At 42.3% G+C, this 18703-nt stretch overlaps 1 protein-coding gene across 6 annotated transcripts in view; it reads left to right on the top strand.

Moving 5' to 3' along the window:
- The window catches only part of LOC125010882 (disco-interacting protein 2 homolog C), a 189275-nt gene that overhangs the window by 128092 nt on the left and 42480 nt on the right, over positions 1-18703 (top strand). For 5 of the 6 annotated variants that reach the window (XM_047589782.1, XM_047589781.1, XM_047589777.1 and 2 more), the window contains exons 6-8: positions 8766-8927; positions 12647-12766; positions 15440-15637. In XM_047589782.1, coding sequence (XP_047445738.1) covers positions 8766-8927; positions 12647-12766; positions 15440-15637 — 480 coding nt within the window. The remainder of the gene's footprint in view (positions 1-8765; positions 8928-12646; positions 12767-15439; positions 15638-18703) is intronic. The other variant, XM_047589778.1, reaches the window with a different exon arrangement.

The following is an 18703-nucleotide window of genomic DNA, read 5'->3' as shown; positions in this document are numbered from 1 at the left end:
TAATGCAAATTTGCATATCTTACAAATTGAATGACTATTAATGTTTAGAAAACAGGTACAAAATGAGAAATTAAGCATTTTATCGTCTGCAACTGCTACTACTACAAAAAGGATCAACCGTGTGGTTACTATGGCAGTGAAAGGGTTAAAACAACACTCAAGTTCTTTTGTTTGGTTGTTGTTTTGCAAATATAGCGAACGATTAGAAACAGAAACCTGACGGAACCTCGTGGTTTGTTCTTCAGCTCTGGGGAACTCGTCAGTAGATGAAACTTAGCGCCAATCTGACACAACAGCCTCACCTCCCAAACGTGGAATGAAGTCATGTGAAAAATTGGTTCATTCTGTGGAAACGTTTTTGACATATTTGGACGAGCCAACATTTCAAACCGTGACTACAGAGGAAGGTGTTGTACTTGACGAAGGTCATTCATTCACCAAAAATGCTCCTCTGAGGAAAACGTTAGCACACCCTTCACATCAGAATCAGCTATTGTCTCTCTAGGAGAAGTAATGGCATGCAATTTAATTTCCGTCTTAGTCCACAGTCCATCAGTGATGGTTTGCAGACATTTTTGACCATTATTCCAGCAAAGTCCCTTCTGCCCCAAACATTTCTTTACCATTCGTTTATTCTTATTAAGTCGCTCCTTGGTGGTTGTGTTAGTGTGTGTGAGGTCATTATACCTTTGAAAGGTCTATGTCACTGAATGTGAACTGCAGCACCGAACCCAAAACATAACATTTAAAGCCACTTTAGGCTTCTGCATCAATTTGATGCCATAGCTACGGCAACAGCCCCGATCCTACACCAACCCTAACGCCTCAGCCTCACGTCCACCTCCACCACTGATTGTTTTGTATCAGTAAAGATGAAACACATAGAGGAAAGGTTAACTGAGGAAGTTCAGAGATAAACATTTGTACAACTAGATTTAGGCAAAAGGTTCAGTCGCCATCGTTGAAAATGAAACAGGAAGTAGAAACAAAAATATACCTGACAGGCAAAAAAAAACACAGCTAGTGTTTACAGCTGATGATGAGCGCACAAGTATAAATGGCTCGTGTTGGCGTAGGCTGTGTGTGTAGGTTATGGCATCCCTCAAAGATGGTGGACCAGTTGGTGATGGTGGTTCCATCTGTGAAGCTCCACTGATGTTCTTCTGATGAGCTTGTCTCTGAAATGTTTACGCATGTTTCTGTGATGTTGACAGACAGTTTCACACTGAACTGATGGTTACAAATTTCCATTACATCACATCATGCTGTTTTTCTTTTCGTTTTTTTTGTCTTTTCCAGCTGGCATAAAGTTTAAATGAGCCCGCTGATGTTTCTTTCTTTTTCTTTTTTTTTTTTGTGTGTGTGTTACTGAGTTCATGTTTGTCACAGAGGAAATCCTCAGCAGAGCACACACGTGTGGGATGCAGCTCTGTTTCTCATTTCCTGGCTCGAGGCTAAAGCAGCCCATGCCTCGGTGTTGTGTTTGTGTGTGTGTGTGTGTGAACGTGAACACTTAAGGGAGATGGTTTTGCGTACAGATCTATCCCAGCCTCGTTTTTATTTGCTCAGCTCTTATCAGACCCAGCTCTTCTTGCCTGTTTTATTCCCTCGTATCTCCCTAATTTGTCGCCGCTTCTTTCATCCGTCCACATTTTCCTCCGGGGTCTTCACGGAATCATTGTAGACAATCTGGTTGTTATGTCTGACTCGGGGCAGGGATTCGGTTCAGTGGAGCAAACTGTGCTTGTGTCACTGGGTACTTGTTTTGTTCCAGATAACGGCTCTAAATGCTTGTTTATGCTGCTGCTGCTGCTGCTGCTGCTGTGATTACTAAAACTACTTTAGAGGCGTGATGAAAAGCACTAAAACAGATAAAGCTCTCGGCTCATTGTACTTCTGCACAGCGCCGTCTTAATGTTGATGCTGTGATAACTTAAACATGAATCTGATACCAATCCACTGACATTTCATCGTGAGTTGTGTTTCAGTCGATACAGAGAAAATTTTAATTGGATGGTCCTTCAGCCAATCAGGGCGATGGTTGAATGGACGACTAATGTTTCTCTCCTTTCTATTATCACATGAAGCATCCCAGGATTTGATTGGTCCAGCATGTCCTTGTTGGAGCATGATCAGTTCCCAATAAAGGGGCTCTCAGGCTAATTTGGACAAAATAGCCAAATAAACTTTGTGAAACAACTTTTTTGAGTTTCCTGAAGATGTTTCATCCAAGTAGTTTCTCTTGTTGCCAAAATACTGTTGGGGAGTTGTGGTTGAACTGAAATCATCTGTAGGTGTTGCTCATCTCTCGTGATGTCCAGGTACAGGAGGGTATCTGGTCATTGTCAGACCACAGTCATGAGAGTTTCTGATGTGATGGGTCAACACCCACAGATGTTCCCATTTAAAGACCAGCTCCCCACCAGCCAGTCAGAACTGAAGAATCTACTTGGATGAAGCGTCTTCAAGAAACTCTTCAAGTTCTGTCACCTTTCAATTTAACCGGAAATCCATTAAGCTTCGTTTCTTAGGTGGAAAGATAGCCATGAGAATACAACACATCATTCACAAAACAAAAATAAACACGTGTGACTTACCTTCCCATAACAATTCCTCTTTTTCCACCTGTTTTTCATGATTTGTTCAGCTGTGTTGTTGCATGTGGAATGAAACTTTTGCTAAATTTAACTTTTTTCCAGTTTATTGACCTGTACCGGTGACCAGAAGGAAGCAGTACGATATATGGATTAAGGGGGTGGCTGGGATACCCTGTGTGCACCTAGCTGTGCTATTGACGTCTGGAAGTCCAATGTCCATTTACGGACATGTTTTGTCTCTTAGAAAGGTCGTCCAGTTTTTCTTTCATGTTGCACCACTTTAATAACAATTGAGGAAGTCGTCTTCCTTGGTCACTCATTGAAGGTGATACCCAGGAGAGAGTCCTGACATGCTGCCAAACCCTTTAAAACTCCAGCATCCACACCAGGCCAAGAACCCCCAAAGTGATGGAGAGATTAAATAGGGACTGCCCACCTGCTACTGTATATGGGTTCTATATTAAACTATATTACCTCGGCTGAGTGCAAATTATAAATACAGTGGGGGAAATAAGTATTTGATCCCCTGCTGAATTTGTAAGTTTGCCCACTTCCATAGAAATGATCAGACTCTGGTTTTTATGGTTGTTTACTGGTTATGGGTATAGACAGAATATCAGTCGAAAATGCATAAAAAACACACAATCTAAAAGTTATAAATTGTTATGTATTTTATTAAGGGAAATAAGTATTTGATCCCCAAGCACAACACAAGTCAGTACTTTGTAGAGAAACCTTTGTTGGCAAGCACAGCGATGAGACGTTTCTTGTAGTTGGTCACCAGGTTTGCACACAGCACAGGAGGGATTTTGGCCCATTCATCTTTACAGACAGTCTCTAAATCCTTCAAGTTTCTTGGCTGCCTCTTGGAAACTCGGAGCTTCAGCTCCCTCCACAGGTTTTCGATCGGGTTAAGGTCTGGAGACTGACTAGGCCACTCCATGACCTTAATATGCTTCTTCTTGAGCCACTCCTTTGTTGTCCTGGCAGTATGTTTTGGGTCATTGTCATGTTGGAAAACCCACCCACGAGGCATCTTCAGTGTTCTTGCTGAGGAAAGAAGGTTTTTGTCCAAGAAGTTACAGTACATGGCTGCATTCATTGGCCCCATAATGCGGTGAAGTTGCCCTGTACCCTTTGCTGAAAAACAGCCCCAAAACATGATGTTTCCACCTCCATGCTTAACCGTGGGTATGGTGTTCTTTGGGTCATACTCACGTTTTTTCATCCTCCAAACACGGCGGGTCGAGTTAATGCCAAATAGCTCAACTTTGGTTTCGTCAGACCACAGCACTTTCTCCCAAGCCTTCTGAGTCATTTAGATGTTCACTGGCAAACTTAAGGCGGGCCTGTACATGTGCCTTCTTGAGCAGGGGGACCTTGCGGGCACTGCAAGAGTTCAATCCATAACGGCGCAGTGTGTTGCCAACTGTTTTCTTGGTGACGGAGGTCCCAACTGCTTCCAGATCATTAACAAGCTCCTGCCGTGTTGTTTTAGGCTGCTCCCTCACCTTTCTCATCATCATCCTCACTCCATGAGGCGAGATTTTGCGGGGAGCTCCAGACCGAGGACAGTTGATGGTCCTTTTATGGGTCTTCCACTTGCGAATAATGGCACCAATAGTTGTCACCTTCTCACCAAGCCTTTTGCTGATGGTTTTGTAACCTATACCAGCCTTGTGCAGGTCTACAATCTTGTCCCTGACATCTTTTGACAGCTCTTTGGTCTTGCCCATGGTGCTGTAGAAGTTGGAATGTAAGAAACTGATTCTTAGAGCAGGTGTGCTTTATATACATGACGAGTTAAGATCAGGAGTATTGGTAATTAGTTGACTGAGATTAGCTGTGTGCCACATGCGCACCAGCCAATCTGTAGGAGCCTGAATTCTAAGTGAATTGTTGGGGATCAAATACTTATTTCCCTTAATAAAATACATAACAATTTATAACTTTTAGATTGTGTGTTTTTTATGCATTTTCGACTGATATTCTGTCTATACCCATAACCAGTAAACAACCATAAAAACCAGAGTCTGATCATTTCTATGGAAGTGGGCAAACTTACAAATTCAGCAGGGGATCAAATACTTATTTCCCCCACTGTATACATAATCATTTTGCATTCTAAGCTATTCCAATAATACACAGGTTCAAGCATTTATTCCCCTGCCTCCATTTATCCATTTAATAAAATATGTTGGATTCATGTTAATAAAGTGTATTTAAAGACAAATTAAAAAAAAAATAAAAATACATAAAAAATATCTGATCAACCAAAGTTGGTGACCCCCCTGCAGCACCGGTCCGTGGACCCCCGGTTGAAGGGCATTCCACATTATGGTGGATCTTCATATCACCCAGTCATACAGGACTCAATACAGGAATCCAGAGGCGAGACTCTTTTTCAAGTTCCTCCTTCCTTCTTGTTCCTCACATGCAGGCCTTTTAACCCACCTCTCCTTGAGGAGGAGGAGGAGGGGGGCAGTGCCAGCTGGTCTGGTAGAGAATGGAAACTCTGGGCCTCGACGCTCCGGTAAGTTGGAGATCGGAGCATGGCTGGCGGAGAGCCCAGAATCTGGGTCGGCCTCCCGCCATCCCTTGGCTCAAGCGGGGATGTCGTATTTTTCCCTTATAATTTTTCCCTCCTGTGTCCCTCCGTCATATGCTTGCTGTTCAAGTCGTGGCCCTTCGTCGGTTGTCCCCTCGCTAGATAAATGTATGAAGAGGAAGATTTTCAAATGCTAACCTTGACGGGAATAGCATTGAGCTGTTGTTGTAGATGCATGAACGCCGTGTGTTTGTGTGGATGACAAAAGAAAAGAAAACAAACTAAATAATAAATAAAAAGCTGGCGCTCACAGCTTTTTAAAGTGCAAATTGTTGATGAGGATAATCAACAATGCTTTGAAAGAGGCTAGAAAAGCAGCTTCTCTCTTTTCAAGGTTCTTCTCTGTAGCGTTGTTTTATTGATTTTGCTAATTATGCAGCATGTTTTTAGTTGTTTGCTCAGCCATAAGCGATCTGCTTTCAAACTGGCTTTAAAAGCATGCCAGAAAGCAGATGGTAGAGGAACGTAGGCTGTCTGCCTGCTTCCTCTTCTCCTTTTTGTTTGTAATTTTATGCAGTATTCTTAAAATCTGCTTCACTAGCAAAGAACATTAACCACTTGTTCTTACTGACTGCCATTCGTTAAGAAGGCTTCGAGAAGATGGACTCATCAAACTCCACATTTTGAGAAGTACAGCGCGCCTGTTCCACAGTCATCAACCAACGTGATGCCTGGAGAACATACTCTCATTTATTTAAGTGGCTCTCTCAGTTCCTGAGTTCGCTCAATGTTCAAAATGTTTAAGAACAGACCTTTAATCAAACGTTTGTCACTGTCAGAAAGACAGAAAAAAAAAACCTCTGAATCCATTAACGCTGCTTTGGATCTGTTCCCATATTCAATGTAATTAAGGCGGCTGTCGTGTGGATGAGGCCCGTTGGGATTTCACAGTAGCTCGGTCTTTTTGTCAGTGCTGTATATATGATGGGGGGGAAAGTCAGCGGTCTCTGAGGACTAACAGTTAAACCGTCAGGGAGCAACAATAACTTTGTGGGTGTCGTTCATTTTGGAAAAGACACTGATTCCTTACGGAGGCATCTTCCTGTTGTGTTGAGTCTATTTCCCTGGGCAATTATAGGGACTTCATCATCAGGGTTTCCAAAAAACAAAGCTGAAAGAAAGACATCCGGACATGTAGAGCTTCTTGAAGATATTTAATCCAAGTAGCTTCTTCAGTTCTAAAATACTGGTGGAGAGTTGGGTGATTAGGAGTCTGTTAGCAAGCAAATACTTACCTTTTGGTTGGAGGAGAATATACAGAATTGTCCACTGGGTTAAAGAAAACCACCAATATAGAAATGCATGGCTCAAAGGAAAAGACAAGTCCTCAGCCCAAGATTCAGTTGTTGCACCTACACCTGGAGGACAAAGGAGACTCTATCGAAGAAAACGAGCTCCACATTTTAGAATGAGAAGCAGTAAGGGTTGAAAGAGGAGTAAAAGAAGTACCCAAAAGAGTTTGCCCAAGAAGTTTCACCTCTGTTCACACCTGGAGCCTGGAGTCTCTGACTGATAATGGGAACTGGGGAAGGGAAACGGGATCCAACTACAGGTAAATATCTGATTGCTAACAGACGCTAGTCATGTTAGCTTCTGACAGATGTTCCTGTTTAAACCTCAACTCTCCACCAGTCTTTTAGAACTGAAGATTTGGATGAAACGTCTTCAAGAAGCTTGTTTGTTTGGAAACCCCTGGATGACTGAGAACCTTCACAGAAATATTTGATCATCAGAGTTGTATGAAATCTAAAAAGACAGTGTCGATGGAGGTTTTAATGTAATCGTGGAGCCTAAGCATGCTTTAACCATGAAGTAGGCTTGAGACACTCCTAGACAGGGAGTGCAGGGACCTCAGCCCACCTCATCTAGCAGACGTTCTCAAACAGACTTGATGCATCCGTCCCCATCTCACGTGATCATCAAGACGATCTGAAGAGCTCCCTGGAGGCGTGTGCTAGCCCAGCAGCAGGGCAGACATATTCCCAGACAGATAAACAGCACATGGCCTCGGAGGGTTGCACGTCTAGTTCAGGGTGGCTCAAGCAGACAGGCCAGATGTTGCAGAGACAGAACGTACAGCGTGCTACAGTAATTAGCATGCCTGAGCTGCGAGCTGCAGTGTTGATATGCAGTCCATGTCTGGAGAAAGAACTCGGTGTTTGTCTCTCGCTGGCTTTGGCTCAGCACTTTGATATAAATCAGCTCCACTTGTTTTATTTCTCTCGCTGTGCATTTCTTCAGCCTTCTGCCATACTCATTCTCCATTTCTCTCTGAGGGTATTTTATATGTTGAGGAAGGAGCCACATCCTTTATATAACACAGCACGGAAGATCCTCCTTACGTTTGGTTCCATGCATAATTGGACACATAATCTGGAAATTACAGCATGCATGCATGCATTACAACATCAGACGACTTGATAAAGGGAAAGATGGGTCTGTAGATGGGGGTTGATTTTACATGCCCACTTTGCTGATGTCCAGAGTATTTCTAATCCCCATGAACTCTATAGATGTGTTCTACCTCTGACCTCTGACCTCAAGGGATCGATTAAGCTGCGACCGGAATGAGTTTCTCAAATGTCCAAAGCACTAAATGTCAGACATTATGGACCGTAAAGATCTCTAGCAACCCTGTAACCTGCAAATATAAGATCAACCTTAACATGCTAAAAACGCTAATGCAGCAGTAACCCAATGCAAATGATACACATGATGCAAAGTCGGCGTCAGCTAAAGACTGGAGGTATTTACTTGGAGCCTTTGGATTAAACAGCAGTAAGCATTCAGACTGAACGCAAAGGAAATGTAAATGACACATGAGGCTTTACCTAAACGCGTCCCTGTTGAGACTCTTCGCACATCCTTCTCCTCGCATCATTTCACGCTCCCACCACTCAGAGTTTTAGAATCCTCCGGGCAAACCAGTAAACACTGTTTGATGTCGTTAAACCGCAGCCCAGGCCTCATGAAAGAGGTAAATGTGAAGAATTTGAAGCATGATGGCAGCTTTGAAACGCCAGGCACAGCAGGCAGGTTGAAACAGTATCTGGACGAGGCACAAAATATGGTGAGAAACGGCCTGAAAAATTAAACGTTGAGGCGTGGGTGTTGAGGGAAATGGAGGTATTTAATTCTTCAGAGAAAGGTGGCGGTGGTGGCAGTGGTGGTGGTGGAGGTGGGAGGGTGGTTTTGAAATGTGACGTTTGTGGAGGCGATCAGTGAGGAACGGCTGCAGGACTCTAGAGGGAGTTCAGGTGCTGGTGGATTCAAGTTGTAAATTTTTGAATTTGCGTAACCATTCAGCCGACACATCAACTGTTTTCAGCTTTCTACACAACCTGATAGTGTAAGCGTTTATGTAAAGTTGAGATACAATGGTGCCTCAACAAACTGTCAATTTGAACTGACTACATGATCAACCCACATCTGACTGGTTGTGATTTGATAAAGTTTTAACAGCAGGATGTGTGTGAGGGTTTGGGGGTGGGAGGTAAGGGTGGGTACTAACCAGGCCTTCCTTCATTCCTCGATTCCCCCCTCATTTTCTCACATCCCAGAGAACCACTCTGCCCCTCCAGATGTCACCGGCTACACCAACAGCACCGCCAACGCCACGTCCACTGACGGGATCCAGGTGGAGAGGGCCCCAGGCGCCGGCACCGCCACCCAGAGACAGACGCCCAAGTACGGCAACGCCGAGCTGATGGAGACCGGAGACGGTGAGTATGAGGAAAAAATTAGAACTTGAAAGTTTATATTTTAACATGAAATATGCCTCTTTAGGCTCTAACATTTCCTATTAAAACTGGAACTATAGGAGTTTTTTTTTAAGGTTATAAAAGATAACTGACCTACCGATACGAAGCAGGGCATCGGACTGTTTCAGGTAGATAGATTTATATTCAATTCAGTTTATTTATATAGTGTCAATAACGATACAAAGTGTCTCAAGACGCTTTACGAAATCTGGCCTGAAACCTCCAGAGCAGCATGAAGGCGACAATGGGAAGGAAAAACTCCCTTTAACAGAAAGAGACCTTAAGCAGAACCCAGCTCATATGGAGGAACCCATCTGCTCAAGGCCAGCCGGGTAGAAACAGAGAAGATAGAATCTGATACTGAAGAGGTGAACAATGAAGCCAAACATGGAGTCAGTTTGGATAACGTAAAGAGACAGAGGACTCTGATGTAATACCAAAAAGGACCAAAACGTTTCACTTGAATGTGCCACAAAGACTAAAACTGACAACCAGCTGGTACATACGGTCTACATCTGACAGGAGATAACTCTTCATAGTAGCAGATAGCAGTATTCAAAGCATCTATGGTCCTGCTCAGACCGTGATATCATCCAGGTGTGAACACTGATCTTTCAGTCCACATTTGTCTGAAGACGCTTTACAAAAACCGTCCTGAATCCTCCTGAGCAGTACGAAGGCGATGGCGGCAAGAGAAAACTGCCTGAGGCCGTAGAGACAGAACAGAGAGAGAAGAAAACAGCAGGAGAAACGGGATAAACAAACTTCTGTCATAGATACTTACATCGGACTGGATCAAAGGAGATCCAGGTAGGAGTGGATAACTGCAGGCCATGAAGACTGGGCAGGTTGATGAGACCAGGACAACAGATGTAGTTTGATGACTTAAAACGCAACTCTTCTTCTTCAGCTGCTCCAGTGGTTTGTGGTTGGGTGTTGTTTCCACATTACAGCATCGTATGCAGTTTTAGTCCTAGGGTTAGGATTAGGGTTAGGAAGTTTTCGCATTCACGCTTAACAACAAACGTCATGAAACGTCATGAACTAAGTAATTATTTATGGGTCAGATTTAGATTTGGTTTTTGGAAAAGATGAATCCAGCATCCTCTCAGATGTCAGAGGACTCCAGTTTGCTGGTTCATAGTTTGATAATTTCTTCTCTGGAGGCCCGTGAGGCTGCAGCAGACGGAGCTGTTCATCAGACAACGATGCCGCCGTGGATGGAGACGTTGAAGCAGCTTGATGGACCAGATGCCAGGATTTACAGATGGGAGCTCATTGTGATGTTTGGCTGAAAGCGATGCAGCAAAGCTGAGAGGATTCACCAGGAATTAGAAGCCTTTTTATTGTGTCGCTTACAGCAGGCAGTGTACCACTTTTTCTCTGAGATGAGCTTTAGTCAAACAAAGTATTATCAAGAACTGTTTGTCTTTGGATGTTTGAGGATTCAGTGACTGATTTGTGGAGGATTTCCCTTTGGTTACTCCTTCTACTACTTTCTGTGGAGATCTTTTCTCATTTTACATTTTACATTCTCATTACATTTTACTACAACTGTTGACATGAAGCATGACATTTCTAATTTGCTAATGTGCATGTATGAAAAGTGCATTTTTATTATTTCTGATCACATACAGAAGCAACATTGAAAAATGCTGTAAATATATTTTTTCTCGTATCATTTTGAAATAGAGCAGTATTTTAGTAAATGCTGCTTGGTTTCGGGATCTTGTCTCTGACTGGTGAAGCACAGTCTCCTGCTTCACATCTGAAGAATATTCAAGTAGATTCGTCTCATTTCTGCTCGATTTGACTTCTTTTTATATTAAATGGTGTTCAGACCGAATGCAAAGCACATGTCAGAGGGTGCTGTGATGCATATGTAAGTGGATGCACATTTAAAAATCTCCATCCACCTCAGAGTATTCCCACTTGCGTACACTGTTTTTCTGTGAAGCTGTCCTGGAGAATTTTTAGATTGATGTGTAACTGTACAGAGGCATTAGCCTGGAAGACGAGCCTGAACTTCCTCCGCTCACGTCTGTATTTGACAAGTTCGATTCTGAAGTACGGACTCTGAAGGAAGGGAGGATGGAGGATGTTCATTGTGATGGATAACGAAATGCATACAGATTACCTCCCAACATGCCCTTGGTGAAATGGATGGTGGTGTGAATTGAAACAGCGACTCATGACGTTTCACAAGAACAAAGGAGAACGCATTTTGAGTAACACCCTTTGTCTGGAGTCACTCAATTGAGAACTGATTATGCTTCTGCAACAACTTCTCGGTCTAATCCATTCATTCAAGTGGCGTTTATGTTGGGACTGATAGAAGACGTAGTCATAAACGTCATCTGAGCTCCACAGACTTGAATTTGGTTACAACTACAACAGTGTGCAGAGGAGTTTTCTTTCTTTTCTTCTATCCGTCAAAACCCGCTACTCAATGAAATTCATATGGAGACAAGACAAGGACAAGCAAAGGAAAATCATTTGTATATCGGCTACAGTACAGATTAGATGCCGACAGAAATGGCAAATGATGTGAATTCAAATATTCTTCCCGGTAAAATAAAATAAATTGGAAAAAAAAAAAAAAAAAAAACAGTCCAGGTTTTTCTTTTGTTTTTATTCACCCACCAAGTTTCGCTTCAAGTTCTTTAATGCAAGACTGAATGGTACGGAAGCCCAAAGCCGCCATGCGTCCATGTAATAGTGAGTTCATTTCCTGTGAGTTATTTATCTCGTTATCTCAGGTAAACGCGCTCTGTTTTCTCAAGATAACCAGATAAATAACAAGTTTCCCTCCAAGTTGCTAAACAAAAGGCTGAATAGTACGGAAGCCCTGAGCGGCCATGCATTCACATATTATTTTCCTGTTTTCCCGTAATAGTGAGTTAATTTCCTCTGTTTTCTCAAGAGTTATTCATCTTGTTATCTTGGGAAAACGAGCTCCGTTTTCTCAAGATAACAAAAATATTTATCTTGTTATATGTTTGATATATTTAATCCGAGAGAGTTCCATCATACTGACTGATATATGCCCTTAACACGATAATATAGTAAAATAATAACGTAAAAGGTCTGACGTTTTGCTCTGTTTTGTGCTTCACATTTCTGGAGAAATTTATCATCTCCCGATTAATCTTGTTATCTCGTGAAAATGGAGCTCGTTTTTCTGAGACAATGAGATAATTAACTCGTTATCTTAAGAAAATGAACTCGTTATCATGGGAAAACAGAGATCATATGTATGAATTCATGGCCGCTTAGGGCTTCCATAGGTTAGAGATAAAAAAAAAACAAACTGTGAAGAAAAGTGACGAACAAAAAGAAGCCTCTGACTTCTACTCCTCCGTCTTGAAGCTCCGCACTCAGAGACACTTGTGTTTAAGATCAGACTTAATGAGAGAGCAATCTGAACACACCCTTCGCCTCGTATCTGCCATTTTTCTCCCCCACGAGTGTCATGTTCAGCGGCGGCTGAGCTGATTGCTCCACTTGAGGCCATTTTAAAGTCGGATTTAAAAACTCTGCGATGTCTTTTTCTGCGTCGCAGACGAAACGCCGTGATACACTTCTGTGTGGAGCTACTTCACCTGTGCACCTGTGAAAGAAAGCACAGTCAGAAAGTCTCGCCCGCAGCTCGGACTGAAATGTGTGTTTGTGCTCTGCAGGTGTTCCAGTCAGCAGCAGAGTTTCAGCCAAAATACAGCAGCTCGTCAACACTCTGAAGAGACCCAAGCGCCCGCCGCTCAGAGAGTTCTTCGTCGACGACTTTGAGGAGCTTCTGGAGGGTGAGGACTTCTTTTGAGTCTGAAAACTGTTTGAGAGATTTGATCTGCTTTGCATCTTTTTGGAAATGTTTTTCTTCATGCTGACCATCACTGTTTTCTTAGTAGCCTCGCCGCCTTGTAAGGCCACTGATTCAAGGCTTTAACTACCTCTGTAAACATTAACATGAGTTAGCAGCAGCAACAATACTACAGCATCAAGTAATGGACACACCATCCCATGAGAAGGTGTTTCCAAACGTTTGACTGGTAGCGTATATTTAAATGTTAAGTAAAATAGTCCATATAAACAGTGCCCCCATTAATGACATTTTCAAAAAGCTCAGGGTTCACAGTGATGGAGGTGGATGGTAAATGAATTCCCTCATCGATGGGTGAAAGCAGACGGCTGCTTGGGCTTTTCACTGACAGTAGGAAGAACTGTGCACACTCAGCGCTGTTGTCTAGTGGGGATTTTTGCCTCGGGCCTCGACAGACTCTAGAATTACCTCTGCTCCTACATCACATTACCTGGTCGTTAGCTTGGTAAACCTCTTGACGGCAACGGTTGCCTAGCACAGATGTTCTCATCACTTCTGGGCCTGACCTGAACACCCAGCAGTGCTGCCAGCTGCAGCTGATGGTTTTCAGTTGCAAAAAAAAAAAAAAAAAGCCAAATCAATGTTTTGTTTTGTACTTAGGCTCCACTAATGTGACCGATCTGTGTGGTCAGTCATGAAAAAAACAATGCAACATCCAGCAGCAAACTGCAGCAGCAGTTATTCACGTGTAGCTACTATGAAAAACATTTGAGAAGATAAGAACTTTACTAATACCGAAGGAGAACATGTAAAATCCACTGTCTGACCAACTCAAATCATTGGCGCCATGTTAGATGCATCGTAGGGAAGATCGTACAGTGTGACCATATGGGGCGGATGTTGAAATAAAAGACACCAATTGTCAAACTCTCATTTGCAAAACAGCCAATAACCTTTTCTCTGTAGTGACCTGTGATTGGTCCAAGTCTTCTGAAGATCCAAAGAGCCAATAGGAATTTGCTGAAAGCTCGTTTCCACTCGGACGATTTTCTCCTCCCCGACTGTATTTCAATGCTGTTCTTCTTCTCATGCTGAGGACTTTACTTTGAGCGGCAGCGAATATTAAATTATTTTCCTCAGCATGTGCAGCCGTCAAACAAACCCACGCACGCAAATCACCATCACCAGCCCTCGTTCCCTGAAGTGTGCGGCGACAAAGCAGCGTCTGACTGATGAATATTTCCTTCTGTTTTCAGTATCAAACGCTGCTGAGCCAGAAGTTAATTCATAATTTAAGCCTGAATGGCAAATGTTGGAAAGACTCGGTCTTTAAAATTCATCACCACTGTGTTTTTTCTCGATCAGAAGCTCTTTGAGTGATTCCCGTGTTATTCCGCTCGCATCATTCTGAAACGACTGTCGAACAACGTTAGCTCACAATTAGAGGACAGTATCGTTAGTCACTGACAGAAATGCTCTTTTTATTTCATATATAATTCGTTTTCATCGCATTAAGAATTGTTCCGTGAAGTAAAGACGTGTCGCTTTTTATGTTTTTGTCAATAATCAGCAGACGAATCAGACAGACGTTTTTTGGCCTGACGTTATATATGTTTTTCTTAAAATACCAAAGCCAACAAAGTTTGTGTCGCCTATCTGAGGCTCTCTTCTCCACACCGACCTGTTTCCACTGAATGAATCTTCACAAATAGTTAATTTTTTTTTAAATATGTTCAGTAATTTACTGACATAGCTGGCTACTGCTACTGTTTGCCATCTTTTTTGAGATCCTCCTTGTGAAACGTGAAGGAAAACGTTGTTGTTGTTTTTTTTTTCAGCACATCCTGACCTCCGTACATTCTCTGTGTCTCTCAGCTCCAAGGCTGCTGGTCTGAAAAAAAAAAAAATGATGTACTCTTTTATTAAGGCACATCGGCACGAGGTGGGAAAGTGAAGGCTGCTCTCAAAAATCAATAAACAGTTTTTAATCCTCAGTTAACCTCGAAAATAATGTGCAGTAAATCAGAAGCTTCTGCATTTAAATCAGATTAGTGGAAGAAGAAGAATGCTGCTATTCCTTGATGTGGAGATCAGAGCTCTGTGGGTTCAGACCATCTGCTGGTTGCTCAAGATAAAGCTTTATAAAGGCTCATTTACGGTACTACAGGACGTAGACGCCGTAGCCTACGCATGTAACCTACGCATGTAGCCTACGCATGTAGCCTACGTCAGTCAGAGTCATCTATAGTTGTTCACTCGTCAGTCTTGTACGCTGTGCAAAAACTTTTTTTGCCAGTCGGGTTCATTTTTGTTTCTACTTCCTGCATCACCCTCACCAGTGGCGACTGGAACTTTCACGGAATTTCACCAAAGACGACTCGTACAAATGTTTGTATCTACGAACCTCCTCAGTTTCCTCCACGTGTCTTGTCTTTATTAATCCCAAACAATCGATTCAGAGATTGTGGAGATGGAGAAGCAGCTGTAAACACTAAATAGGAAAAGTGCTACTACCAAATGGACCAATCACAGCTCTTGCGGCCTGTAATTCATTAATTCCCACAGATGGTTCAGATTAATGTGACACACGAGAGTTTTCCCTTCGAGACGAATCTGCGTGAAAGTTTGAATTCTGTTTCCTCTCGTCCTCCTTCAGTCCAGCAGCCAGATCCCAACCAGCCCAAGGCTGAGGGGGCCCAGATGGCGGCCATGCGGGGCGAGCAGCTGGGCGTGGTGACCAACTGGCCCCCGTCCCTGGAGGCGGCCCTGCAGAGGTGGGGCACCATCTCCCCCAAGGCCCCCTGCCTCACCACCATGGACACCAACGGGAAGCCGCTCTACGTCCTCACCTACGGTGAGTCACCCTACGGAGACACCGAAGGTTTATTCTAAAGGTCAATATGTCATTGAGTTGCAGTCCATGGGATATATCTTGCACACATTTGTATTAAAAGTAAAAAAACAAAATCCATAATTATTTATTATGGAAACAATCACTTATTAATAAGAAATGACTAGATCTGACCAAAAGGTCACAAAATAACCGTCCATATTTAATAAAAAACAGCTTCTAATTAGCTCAACAATGGTAAAATGAGCTCATTCATTGTGTGTTGAATCCAGTGTCAAACAGTGTTACTACAATATGTTTATGAATAACTTAATTTTCCCAATTTGTATATATAATATTTAGAAGAATCTTTTTTTGTAAAAACGCCATGTGGTGATTGGTTACAGGTGGCCATGTTGGTTTTAGGCCTGAAAACGGACAAAATGTGATAAAATATGTTAAACTCAAAAAGTCCTGTAATTATATATTGAGCCGTGCAGTCAACTTTCATGTTTTTGATGTATTTTCAAATATAAACGGGTAACGGGAGGTAGCAAAGAGGAAAACATTAGTATTTTTAAACAGAAAGATATTTTTTGTTATTTCACACTAACTTTTATGCATCGCAGAATTCACCAAACGACTCTCAGCTCCAGCATCTTAACCATCCAGTCCTGAGCTGACTGTCGCCTCTAAATGTCTCCTCTGTTATATGAATAAAAGAGTGTTTTCCTCTGTGCTGCATCCCCCTTTTTTTCCAGCACATATGGTGGCTTTCCCAAGCTGATTAACTGAAGCACCAAACAATGTTTAGCGCCCGCTGTGTGAACATAATTCCCTTAATGGCAGCCAGACAGAACGCTAAGCACATTAGCCGAGTGTGGAAAGACGAAAAAAAGATGCTTTAAAGAAGCGACGGAGGGAGGGAAAGTTTCTTCTTTGTGTTGTTTTTAAAAATGAGTGATTTCGTTTTGAGCGTTTCCTGAGTGGCTTCCAGTCGCTGCAGTCTCTGAAGGTCCTGAGGTTCATTTGAAGTTTTCACTCCGTACTTTCTTATTTACGCTTCCATATGTGTGTCTATTCACTGCTGAGGTTTCACTTCTTAAAGTTGGATTCCAAAGTTTTGGACATTTGAGGAATGACAGAACAAACAGAACAAGTTCAGTAGTTTATTTTTATCTAAAGTTAAAGTCATGAGGAGCTCGAGTGAACACTCGCTCTTCTTGTAGTTGGATCTGATGAAGCTAAATCTAGATATTGGTAATTTATCCAGTTTAATGCGGCAGTGTTCCTGCTGTGCTCTGAGCCATTCAACCAAAACCTCATTTTGATGTAAATCTAAATGACAAATAAAGTCTGTTTAAGTTAAACGCTGTGAAGTAATTTAGAACGTCATCGTCGTCGGGTAAATGATCGGTCCACTCTAGACAGACCTGAGAGTAGATCAAAATGAGGTCAGTCAGGACAGAACGGATCCTAAAGGCTAATGGCTAACGGCTAACGGCTAAAGGCTAAAGGCTAACGGCTAACGGCTAACGGCTAAAAGCTAGGGCACAACAAACCGACATCAGCGAACTACGGGCAACACAGGTTAACTTTGACATTTCTTTACGTTGCCTGTGTAGGGACAAAAGACTTGATGTTTTTGGATTTAAAAATCCAAATCAGATTTTTATTCCAGCTTTTGTTCTGCAGGACCTGGCGTCTCTCCTCTAACCCTGTACGTCCAAATCTAAAGCATCATCATAAATAAATGAATTGTCAAATCTAAAAGCTGTCAAATCTAAAAGAAATGTATAAGGTGAATTATGTGGAACATTTCAAACATGAAAGTCTTTATCATTTATTCTATATAAACGTCTATTTAAATATACAAGATATAATATACATTACATTAATATCTATATAAACATAAACAACAACAGAGAAGAAAGGAAAGATGGAAAATACTCAAAGAAAGAAGCATAAGAATAAAAAGAAAAACTGAATATGTTAATGAGCTGAATTTTTGCAGGGCTGAGGTTCGTTTAGTGACGCTTCCATGTGAAATATGGGAGGTTTGATTTGTTTGATTTGAGGGGAATGAATAGGCAGCGTCATCAGCCTCCTCCAAATAGACGTGAAGAGTGTGTGAGTGAGGAGTGAGATGATGATGATGATGCTGATGATGATGATGATGATGATGATGATGATGATGATGATGATGATGTGATGTGAGCGTTCATCAGACTGTGAAACGTCCTCAGCCAGCCCTCAGGAGTCCAGAGACGGGAACACGGTGAGACTCTGTGTTTGTGTGACGTGATGAATCTAAATCTCAGCCCAGGGCTGGATGCTACACCAGGTCATACGGGAATACTCACTTTTTGTTATTATTATTATTTGATGACACACTGTTTCAGACCAGACTGTTTTCAGTGTAGCACGTCTAAGCTCACATGGTGCGACTGTGTCACTGTGAGAGGTGGTGAAGATGTAAAGGTCAGAAAAATGAAGCAACAGAATCAAGAACCTTCAGGTCTGACTGATGAAGTCCAAAAAACTAACTGCAGTTCATCGAGTGGCCACTTGAGGCTCCAAAACGGCGCAAATCCCCATAGATCCAACATGGCAACCGCAGGCTCCGCCCACTTCGGACTTCCTTTAAGAGGCTCAGAATCCAATGGGTGATGTCACAATGGGTTTGTCCATATAAACAGTCAATGGGCGGAACAAGAAGACATGTGCCCAATCTTTCCCCAAGTTTAGTGTTTTTATGAATGATAAAAAAATGTTGCGCGCAGACTACAATTATTACGGTAGCTGGCCCCATTGCTGTTCACGTTACAGACGTAGCAGTTTAAACATGTTTGAATATGAATAAATTTGTCAAAATAAATGTTTCTTCACTTCATCTTGATAACATTTAATTCTTTATTTATTGTCTCCAAGCTGTAAATGTTCCCATCAGCAGTCAGTGCCAACACGGGGCCATGCAAACCTGTTTTACTACTAGTGTGGGATTATTCTACAGTATTTACTCATCATTACAGTAGAATAGTCCATCCTTAGTCAATATACTGCATTAAGTCCTCTCTCAACCAGTAGAAA

Source organism: Mugil cephalus, chromosome 7 (assembly GCF_022458985.1).
Source record: "Mugil cephalus isolate CIBA_MC_2020 chromosome 7, CIBA_Mcephalus_1.1, whole genome shotgun sequence".
Classification (NCBI taxonomy): Eukaryota; Metazoa; Chordata; class Actinopteri; order Mugiliformes; family Mugilidae; genus Mugil; species Mugil cephalus.
The sequence above is the reverse complement of the archived record's forward strand: the minus strand, read 5'-3'. Positions and strand labels throughout refer to the sequence as shown.